Genomic DNA, 11,466 nt, shown 5'->3' on the forward strand with positions numbered 1-11,466 from the left:
GAGAATAAATGAAAGAAAAAGGACATAAGATGGAAAGTGGATGAGCGGTGGGTAGTTTTGTCACTTTAAGGAAAATTTTATGCATTTCATTTGATTTGATTTTTGTCTAATTTTATATACAACAATGATTCATATCATTAAAAAAAAGTATTACTAACAGCACTAATACATTAAGAATGCTAAAAAAAGAAAAAGAAAAAAAGAAAACACGACATAAGCAGTGGGCGGGATCCACTGCCACATCATTAGTGCTCCCCCTAGTGCTCCCTTTTTATTGCTCTCAATCATTTATATATATATATATATATATATTAAAATGTTTTTAAAAAGTTCTCACTAATTTGCAAAGAGCGTCTCCAAAACGTTCCTAATGAGTTCATTAGTTTTTATTACAATGAGCTAGTTGTGGCTAGTTATGTGCATCGTTATTAAGTTTATTTTTTATTAAGTCAAGTGACAAATGTGTAGCCACGATTAGCATATAGAGAGAGATCGACATGTGTGATGGCAAACTAGCACCACAACCCTGCCTCTTTTTTCTTTGTTTTTTTAAAAATTATTTTAGTTAATGAAATCTATATTTATGTAGACTATATTTTTACCTGATACACAATTTAACTATATCTTATTGTAGCTCCCTCCCACTCTCTAAATTAAGAAAGACTCCCCACTACAGGAAATATATGATTTAACGACGTTTATTTAATGGCACTTTTTAAAACATCATTATTTCTAATATTTAACAGTGTTTTATAAACGTCACATTTTATTTTAATTAAAACGGTACCGTTTAAGTAATGAAGTCGTTTGACAAGTGCCTTCAAATGTGTTAACAGTGTTTCTCACTTTCTCTCTCTTCAAACCCTCAAATCTCTCACTCACTTATTTGAATCTGAGAAACCCTAGAGTCTCAGAGAAACCGATCCCTCAAATCTCTCACTCTCTCTCTAAACCCTTCAACTCGATTCAACCTTCTTTAGCTCGGTGATTTATCATTCGGTCGATCCAATCTCAGAATGATTTTGATTTCGAAGCTCCACCGCCATCGCCACCGCCACCACCATCTGCCTCTGCATCTGCATCATCTACTAACCATCTGCACGATTTTGATTTCAATCCAATCTCAGTTTTGTCAATTCTTCTCTCTCTCTCTCTCTCTCTCTCTCTCTCTCGATCTCTCTCTTTCGATCTCTGTCTTTGTCTCTATCTCTATCTCCCTCTCTCTCAATCTCTCAATCTCTCAATCTCTCTCTCAGAATGATTTTGGTTTTGTTGACAAATTTTGGGACAAAAATTGGGGGTTTGTGGCTTTCATCGTCTATTAGCACAAGATTGTGGAGCTTTAACTCCCATCTTTGCATTCGATTGCTGGTTATATGGTGATTTGTTGTGGTTTTTTACTTTGTTTATTTGTGTATTTTTTGTAGTGGTATTTTCTGGTAGATTGAAGATACTTATACATTTGTCAAAGAAGATAGGTATATTTTAGCTTTTGCAATTGTATTTTTGCTATATATTCGATGTCATTACTTGTAAACATGTATTTAAGATTGTTCTTTGAATTTTTTAACTTATAAATAAAGGAAAATCTTCCTAAATCATTTCTTTAAATTTTTGCTGAAGTTTATCATTGATACTATATTCTTTGTTCAGTCTTGTACAGGGAAAACCTTTGTTCAGTCGTTTCGAGCATGGATGCTATGCCATTCTGCTTCATTTGTTGTGAATTGAGATCTGTGTATACAGATAGTGTTGAGTATAATACATCATTACTATCGATGCTATCTGTTGTCTTTTTGTATACTTTTGCATCGTCTTGATGTGCTCTCAATAAAGTTGCTTATTTATAAAAATAAATAAATAAATTTAAAAAATATTGGGTTACATGTGGAGATAGTATTTTCTTATATTCTTTCTAATTCGTTGATGAAATTACATGTCGTGTTACCGACCTACTTCATTTGATGAGTTGTTCCTCTAGTTCGCAATATGAGGCTGACTACTTTATTTAAAATTCTTGCTACTGTTACTGAAGGATGCTAGCCATTACCCTTGTTTCAATAGTGTCATTAGTCAATGGGTTTAGTGGCAGTTTGGCTTAGCTGATTGTATCCAAATCAAATAGATATTCAATAATTATTAACCTCGAGGCTGTGGGTTCGAACTTGAGGGCAACTAATTTGTGCAAATTATGAGAAAGGTTAGGTTAGGACTCAATTTATCCCTTCCAGACCCATATCCAATGGGGACTAAACTAGTCATACACACAATCACCAGGTGATACGGTGATCATTGCTCATAAATGAACATCTAGCACTGGATTTGATTTTGCCCTGGCCATCATTTTGTCAACTGTTACATATGATGTCCACTGTTATTTTGATGGTGTGAGTAAGCCCTGCTTTGGCAGCAATCCGTGGTTCAACAAGCATAATTGAAATATAAATCACTGATTTTGGGTTCGTTGTTGCTGGTAAATACTAAATAGTAAATATAGTCACTCTTTAATAGTTTGTGTTTTTGCATGTGCATGTGTTTGCTAGCATTTAAATTAGAGTTTTTCCCATTTGTTTTGCAGAATAAAACATAGTACATAATTTTCTTTTATTGAGCAATATATACATTTGATTCTGATATATTTTGCCTTGATAATTTTAGGTCACCAACAATTATTTCCATTCCAAAGTCATCTGACAGTGTCTCCTCTAATTCATCACGGAGCAAGACTCGGGGGAGGTTAACTCGCAAGTTAGTATATGTTCTTGAAGTTGTTAAGTTATGTCATGGGTGGATGTATCTTCGTCATCTTTTCTGGTTTGATTGATTAAGTTGGCTGATTTAGTGGACTAAATACTTGATTTTTGTATTTTTCTCAAGAGATCTGTGGTTGCACAAGTTGGTATTTCAGGATGATGCACTGCCTGATGCAACTGAACTAGCTTATTTTGTTCATGGGCAGGTTGTTAAGATGAGCACATACATATTATTATTTTGGTTTAAGGAAATGTTTATGTTGCTTTTTATAAAGATCAAATGTATTAAACAATTAACATATTTTTTTTTTTATTTTTGTGGAAGCAATGCTTTCCCAATGAAGCACCTTGTTGTGATATGTATTTGTTTTCTGATTACTTGTCATCTACAGAAATGCGCAGAAGGTTATAAAAAATTCTTAATAGTTTCTCTTTAGAAGCTGAAGTTGTCTCTTAATAGTTTACATAAGCCTTCACCAATAGAAGGCTCTTGAAAATGGTTCCACTAAACGAAAACATTTTTCAATTTGGTTATAGAAATTCTTGCCTCCCATGGACCAAATGCATGCGAAAGCTTTGTTGTGTGGTGTCTTTTTGCTAAATTCTGCAATTCAGTTTTGTTTCTTTCTCTTTAATCTATTTTTTTATTTTGTAATCAGCATTTGTGAGCTTATATTTTTCTACACATTGATGATGCATGCAGGGGCCATGGTTTCAAAACTATTAGTTTCCATTCTAGCTTTTATTTTCATTCTTCAAACAATTCTTTTTTTTCTTTTTTCTTTTTTAAGTTTTTTGCTTTGGTAAATTAAGTGTCCCTGGAGTTCCATCTAAATAGTGTTCTCTTAATATGTCAATTAACTAGCTAGAACTAATTGGTATTTATCATTACAGAACAAAGAGAAGTCTATATCATTGAAAACAATGAAGGATGGTCAGGTACTTCTGTACTCATCAGTAAGTTTCTCATCTTTTTTGGTATGGTGTTCAGCAAAGCATCATCCATAAACATGTTTTAATATTAAAACAATCATCAGATTCAAGTGTTCTATTTTTGAGTTCTAATGTGGATAGCATTATCTTTTTCTTTCTCCCAGAATTCTGTGAACGCCCAGGAACCCAAAATCCCATACCCTTGGCTGGTTTTCAATGACAAGGTTAAAGTGAATTCAGTATTTCTCCGAGATTCAACTGCGGTATCTGATTTCGTGCTTCTCTTATTTGGAGGAAAGAATTCTAGAGGCAGCCTGGTAAGTTTCTTTTTCCATTTGTAGTCGATACTATCAGCAATATCGGTTCTTGCAACATATATCCATGATAATTAATTTTCTTTCATTTTATTGTGCCATATATTTTACTTGGGTCATTTCTTGCTTTTGCATAGGATGGACACTTGAAAATGTTGGGAGGATACTTGGAGTTTTTCATGAAACCTTCCTTGGTAGATACATATCTAAGATTGAAGAATGAACTTGAAGAACTTATTCAAATGAAAGTAAGTATTTTGCAACACAGTTATGTTTGGCACAAGGGATGGATAAATATGGGCAAAGAGAAAGAGGGATGGCAGAAGCATCTCCTTATGTTGGAAAACAAATGAAAACCTATTAAAAAAGTGAAGTGCCTTTTACATATTAAAATAGACGAGTTCTTAGTTCCATCTTGCCTGTACGATTTTTGGTGGCCTGGGCAGATTTGTATCCTCTTCCTTTTCCTTCATTTTCTTATTTCTTCCTTTTCCATCATTCTCTAATCTTTCCTCGTACTAAACATGATGTGGCCAAGTTTTCAAGGCTGAATTTTTCTCTCACTCACTCTTAATTCGAAGTGAGAAATACCCGCAATTTGATGTTGATTGTTTTATTTATTTGATTTATCGTTCTGTATTTTGTTGATGCAGCTTTTGAATTCCAAGCTGGAAATAAAAAATCACAATGAGCTCCTGTTTGCGGTAAGACTATTGGTATCAGAGGATCAATGTGAAGGTAGATTTGTTTTTGGTTGCCAAGTTCCAACATCTTCAAAAAAGATCACAAAAGAGATGCTGCCAAGCACGCCCTTGAGAAGTATTGATGGTGGTGGAGATAATTCCAAGAACGAGCTCCAAACATTGCTTGCCAGGGCTGGACACGAAGCACCCACCTACAAGACAACCCAACTGAAAAACAACAAGTTTCGTTCTACTGTGATTTTTAACGGATTGAACTTTGTTGGCCAGCCTTCCAACAATAAGAAACTTGTAGAAAAGGGTGCAGCGGCTCAAGCTCTACAATGGTTGACAGGTGATGGAACTCGGTCACCTCAGAAAGCTGTTGATCATATGGAAATGCTTTTAAAGAAGAGCAAAAAGAAACGTCAAGTCAATGCTACTAAGTGGAGGTAGTTGCTGCAGAGAATTAGAACAAACAATATAATGTCATGATTGCTTTGCAAAGAAAGATGAGCTGTGGAAGTCAATCTTTCTCGTCATTTATTTATAAGCCAGAAGGGAAGTACTGGATCAGATGTAAGATTGTTCCCGGTCCTTTCCAACCCTGGACAAAACCACCCTTCCAGAGAGGAAACTCGGGTTTTCACCTTGGTCATTATAGACATGGAAGTCAATGTTTGGATGCAGGCGGTACCTATTTCAGGTCGAGGATGAACTTGGTCCAGAATTACTACCACGCCAGGTAGTTACTGTTACTTCTTGTATCATATAGTTATTCTTACTATGAAAAAATAGAAGATAGGCCCTCACAGAAGAGAAGAGTTAGCTAGATATTGTTTTTGTATAGAGTGATTGCTAGCAGTTTGCAGAGATTGTTGCATTTTATATAGCATTTCTTGCTTCTAAGAAACCTTTGTCATCAATTTATGGATTTCAGCCATTGAGATTTTCACTTATCAACTGAATTAATGTTGGGGACAGTTGGTAGCTGCCGTTTTTCTAGGCTTTCCATGATTTTAGTTAATGTTTCACTGTCTTGAACATGAAAGAAATATTGTCACATGAGCACTAATAAGTTCTTTTATTTCATGGTTGGACTTTAGGATCGGTTTGACCTGATAGCGGATTCAAACACAATCCGTAATGATCTTATTCCTCACATGGTTTATGGGTGAGTATTAAAATTCTCTTTCTGATCTTTTACGTTTTATCTTTGACTTTGTTCTTAACCTTCTTTGTGGGTGTTGGTACGTGTTACATGGAATTTGCATGTCACAATTACTTTAAATGTTTCTGCAGGAGGAACGTGAGGGATCAAGAGTTTGGAGGGATGTATTGTGCAATATTATCAGTCAAGTAAGTATACTATTTCTAAAGGCTTGAGGTAGCTGTTTCTCCCTGTATTGGTCAGTTAATATCTTCATTCCTTATTATGCAGCTCAAACATTGTGTGCTGGGATTATTCGAATTTATTAATACCCATAAGGTCAATTCCAGATTTATTAATACCCATTAGTATCATGGATTCATTTGTTAGGTAGAAAATTTGTTCTAAATAAAATAATAATAATAATATAAAGGGAAAAAAATTATACTTTATACTAAATTTTGTAGTTACTTAAGAATGAAGGATGACCAGCAAGAAGAGAGTAGACAATGAATGAGGCTTGCCAAATTGGTTGGGTTAATATGGAATCAAATATTCCTGGGAACTTTTTTTAAAAAATGGAATGCCCTTTTATACTTTTTTTGTTTTTGTTTTTTCAGATAGGTCTCCAAGTGATAGCCTTTTAGCATATCTTTTCTGTGTGTGTGTGGGCGGGTGTGCATGTATGTATTTACTTGTTTGTGGTTTCTGATTTATGAATGAACAAGAGTTATGTACAATAAGAAAATGACTTGGGATTGGATGTAGTAGATGCTACAACTTACTCTTTCTATGTAACCAATGCTGTTGTGACTATGTATATTCATTATTCATATACCTATTGTAGGGATGAATCACTGCTATGTCAAGGACTTGCACTTAATGATGAATTCCAATGACTACTAGCCAAACATGAATACATCACCTCAGGAATTTCTACGAAAACAGAGAAACCGAAGCTCGGACCTGTTCAAGCACTGGTGAATCTGGATGCTCCTCTAATTTTTATTCTTTGCAATATTTGTGTTGGCTAATATCCTTGATACATCAGTTATTGTTGGAATTGGTCTTTTAAAAATTTATATTGGGTATAGTTCATAGATGTCAAAACATTAGTGTTTATGTTTTGCACAATTTTTTTAGAAAGCCAATGTCTAGACAATTGGGAAATTAAAATTAACTTTGGAAGACTTATGCAATGGATATCTAGAACTTGAGTGAGTTTATTCTCATTCTAGAACAGATGCATTGACTTTCTATTTTGTTGAATTAGTGGGGTTCTTTCCAGGGATTTTTGTATTTATTTGCTGCTCTATTCTGGAACTTATATTCTACAGGAGAGAGTCAATTTGTATTTTAAGACAATTTTAATTGCCTTCTATATTAGATTGTTGTTGGATGATGTTAAACTGTGCATGAGATGGCTGCTTGGTTTTTTGGGATTGAACTTATTGGATTTTTTTCTTGAAGGATGTTGTATTGGGTACTATTATAGATGTGAGGGAATAGTAATCTCACAGAAATATGTCTATACAAAGTTTTATTGGGTACAAAATTAGTAGTTTAAATAAATAAAATAAAATAAAAATTCTTTTGCGGCGTTTTTCAAAATGCCACTATAGTTATATTTTTAAAAAAACAAAAAGCTATTACGACATTTTGAAGCGTTGCTGAATGCCTGTGTGACGTCATGTTACCGTTGGTTGCCACATTTAGCGGCATTTTTATAAACGCCGCCTATACTAATTTTACAACGTTTTTAAAGCGTCATAAACTTACAGCGACGGCCACGTCCTCGGCGTTTGGTGGTAAGCTCACTAAAGGAATTAGCGGCATTTTTCAAACATATAGCGGCGTTTAACGCCGCTAAAAGTCATTTTTCCAGTAGTGCCCACATAAAATTATGTCCTACTTTCATCATTTTTTGTTGTATAATAATACATTTTAATGCAAAATTTTGGTCATCTCCTATTAGAGATATTCTAAGTGTCTGTTTGATTATAAGGATTATAGTATATGATTGTAATAATTAATTAATATCACTTACATTTTATTGTTTAGTTGAACCTTTTATTATTCAGATTAAATTTCCATTGGCATTCTATTTAATAAAACTGGTAGGTTTTAATCATATAATTAATAATGCAAAAATAAACATATAATTGAGATTATATATATATATATATATATATATATTTCATATTCATTGCAAGATAAATATGAATAAGAGAGAATTATTTATTTCGCTATTCTAACTGGAGAACCAATCCTACACTAATTTCATGCACTGTTAATCCCATATCTTTATTAATCTTACTAATAAAATAGTGGCTAAGGGAATGGTCAATTATTAGTTTTAAAAAAACAAAATTCATTAATATGAGTCCCTTGAATATGGTTTTTTCATGGGTACGTGTTTTCATGATATATATTATGTATTTTTATAATAAATATTAGGGTACTCAGTCTAAAAATCCAAATTTGAATTTTGTTTGGTTAAAGATCCAGGCGGTGAAATTGTTTGTCCATGAGGACAAAGTCTAAGTAAAATGACCAAAATGACCATGTATATATATATATATATATATATATTCCACTAGTCCATTAACAAGTTCTCTCTCTCTCTCTTCTCCTGTCGATATCTCCTCCTCTATCTCCGCCGTCTGTCGATCTCTCTCCCTCTGTTGTTGTCACCGCCCGCCGGCCTCTCTCCATTCGTTGCCACGTTGTTACTCCTCTCATCTTCTCTGCCACACCACCACCACCACCACCACCGTTGCTTCCATCTTCGAACATCGCGGTTCTTCTCTCTCTCCTCTGTCTGTCTGTCTGCCTATCTCTCTCTCTCTCTCTCTCTCTCTCTCTCTCATCTCCTCTATATCTCTCTCTCTCCTCTATTCTGAGCTATTCGCTAGATCTGTAACTTATGTCAAAGTTTGTCGCGACTAGAATGCGACGCATCGTCAGTGCCAGAGGAGTTGACAACGAGGAGTTCTAGATCTCCAATCTTAGATGACTAACGAGGAATAATAGATCTGAACTCAGATCTGTGAGTGGTTGTGAGATGTCCAAATTTGAAGCCCCAATGCAAGCTTTTCGAAAAGCAATTAGAGTCCAAATCAAAGAAGACACCGAAGTCATTGAGGGAAAAGTTGTGGAAATCCAAATTGACTGCTCAGCAGTGGTTGGAGCGGTGTTAAAGAACGGGAAGTTGACGTTGAAGATAACAAAAATGAAGATTGTGTATGATTTGGGGGCTAAGATGATTTAGGCATTGGCGAAAGATAAGGTGCAGAGTGGAGATGTAATTGCGATTGATAAGGCTTCTGGAAAAATTACTAAGACCATCTCCAACGATGAATCAAATTCAGCACCAGATTTGAATTTGATGAAAAAAGGTCACTTTTATCTCTCCAATGGTTTCACCAAAGTGATATCAAATTGAGAATGGAGCAAAATTTTCACCAAATCAAGAAGTTGGGTCAGATTTCAACAAAACACTATGTGTTTAGGTTGGAGGTGGGTCCCATTGGACAACTAGTTGGACGTCCAGCCGGTTGTCCCACCGGTCGTCCCTACTTACAAAAAATTGCATACTTGTTGTGCAGTGCTTCAACCAGGCTAAAAACCAGACAACTCCAAATCCACTATTACTATGGCTTTATCTTCTCACTTTGCCCCCCACACAATCCTCACCACCACTCCCTCTTCCTCCTTACATTCAGTCCCAAAACTCCTCCATCTTTCCCAGCACTACTCCATCTCTTTCCCAATCAAACCCACCACCACTCAATACACCCAAAATATTTCTGAAAGGGGATCAAAAAGAACATATACAAACACAAAAAATTAAACTTTTCAATTAATATAATTTTTAAAATTAAAATTCCAACTTGCCCAGAAAATCTACTAACAAACCCAACAAAAATAAGGCAAAAGTAGATAAAAAATCAAACCTGACAACAATGGTTCTTGCAGCTTCGACTAATCTCGAGAGCTTTTCGAAAAAAGCATTTTTGGATTTGTCGGAATCAATTACCAAACAACAAACTGTGCAATTCAAAATTTTGTGAGGTTTGATATAGGATGATGAAGAACGAACCCTAAAACTAGTCAAATGTGAGGAAGCAAAATGGGAAACAGAAATGGAGGGAAAAAAAAATTCACTCCACTAATCGATCGATCGGTTGGTCGTCTACCGGACGTCCCCAGTATTTTGATACAAGCTAAGTGCAACTGTTTGAGCAGCTCATATCAGATTGCGGAAATCGCCCTTTTTTTCCTCAGATTTGATGAAAAAAAAAGGTTCACCGTTAGAGATGCTCTAAGCTTGAGAGATCATTTTCAGTATTTTTTTTTCTCTATCTATTGTTATTTTTAGATATTGTTTTCTCTATTTGTTGTTGTTGATGGTGATGATAATAATGAACAAATAAGGTTTGATTTGGCTTGTTATTACAACAGATGAGATTAATTTTGGCTCAACAAATAAGGTTGGTTTGGCTTATATTTCAATGTGGCTAAGGGAATGATCAATTATTAGTTTTAAAAAAACAAAATTCATTAACATGAGTCCCTTGAATATCGTTTTTTTCATGGGTACGTATTTTCATGATATATGTTATGTATTTTTGTAATAAATATTAGGATACTCAGCCTAAAAATCCAAATTTGAATTTTGTTTGGTTAAAGATACGTGCGGCGAAATTGTTTGTCCATGAGGACAAAGTCTAAGTAAAATGACCAAAATGCCCATGTATATATATTCCACCAGTCCATTAACAAGTTCTCTCTCTCTCTCTCTCTCTCTCTCTCTCTCTCTCTCTCTCTTCTTTTGTCAATCTCTCATCCTGTATCTCCGTCGTCTATCGCTTTCTCTCTCTTTGTCGTCGTCACTGCCCACCGATTTCTCTCCCTCCGTTGCCACGTTATTACTTCTCTCATCTTCTCTGCCACACTACCACCACCATCGTTGCTTTCACCTTTTAACATCGCGGTTGTTCTCTCTTTCATTCGTCTGCCTGCCTGTCTGTCTGTCTGTCTGTCTGTCTGTCTGTCTCTCTATATATATATATATATATATCTCTCTCCTCTTCATTCTGAGCTATTCGTCAAATCTGTAACTTATGTCAAAGTTCATCGCGACTAGAACGCGACACATCGTCAGTGCCCGAGGAGTTGACGACGATGAGTTCCAGATCTCCGATCTTATATGACTAACGAGGAATAGTTGATCTGAACTTAGATCTGTGAGTGGTTGTGAGATGTCCAAATTCGAAGCCCTAATGCAAGCATTCCGAAAAGCAGCCAGAGTCCAAATCAAAGAAGACACTGAAGTCATTGAGGGAAAAGTTGTGGAAATCCAAATTTACCGCTCGACAGTGGCTGGAGCGGTGTTAGAGATTGGTAAGTTGGCGTTGACAATAACAAAATTGAAAATTGTGTATGATTTGGGGCTAAGATGATTCAGGCATTAGTGAAAGATAAGGTGTAGAGTGGAGATGTAATTGCGATTGATATGGCTTCTAGAAAAATTACTAAGCTTGGGAGATCATTTTTAGTATTTTTTTTTTCTCTATCTATTGTTATTTTTAGATTTTGTTTCCTTTATTTGTTGTTATTGTTGCTGTTGTTGT

At 35.1% G+C, this 11,466-nt stretch overlaps 1 protein-coding gene and 2 long non-coding RNA genes across 3 annotated transcripts; all 3 read left to right on the forward strand.

Annotated features, from left to right (window-relative positions):
* Window positions 1-1,234: 1,234 nt before the first annotated feature.
* On the forward strand, window positions 1,235-3,112 carry LOC114277019 (uncharacterized). Its single transcript, XR_014340434.1, has 2 exons — window positions 1,235-1,478; window positions 2,659-3,112. It is a non-coding gene; the product is annotated as an uncharacterized LOC114277019 (long non-coding RNA).
* Window positions 3,113-3,806: 694 nt separating this feature from the next.
* On the forward strand, window positions 3,807-5,414 carry LOC114305757 (DExH-box ATP-dependent RNA helicase DExH3). The gene is made up of 3 exons (XM_028250887.2): window positions 3,807-4,003; window positions 4,138-4,248; window positions 4,654-5,414. Exons 1-3 carry the CDS (start codon window positions 3,818-3,820, stop codon window positions 5,134-5,136), a joined length of 780 nt encoding a protein of 259 aa, XP_028106688.2. The 5' UTR covers window positions 3,807-3,817; the 3' UTR covers window positions 5,137-5,414.
* A 365-nt stretch (window positions 5,415-5,779) lies between these two features.
* LOC114287579 (uncharacterized) lies at window positions 5,780-7,195 on the forward strand. The gene is made up of 3 exons (XR_014340435.1): window positions 5,780-5,854; window positions 5,983-6,039; window positions 6,678-7,195. It is a non-coding gene; the product is annotated as an uncharacterized LOC114287579 (long non-coding RNA).
* The last annotated feature ends 4,271 nt before the right edge of the window (window positions 7,196-11,466 follow it).

The sequence above is a fragment of the Camellia sinensis genome, chromosome 9 (assembly GCF_055761805.1).
Source record: "Camellia sinensis isolate YWXY chromosome 9, ASM5576180v1, whole genome shotgun sequence".
In the NCBI taxonomy this organism is placed as follows: Eukaryota; Viridiplantae; Streptophyta; class Magnoliopsida; order Ericales; family Theaceae; genus Camellia; species Camellia sinensis.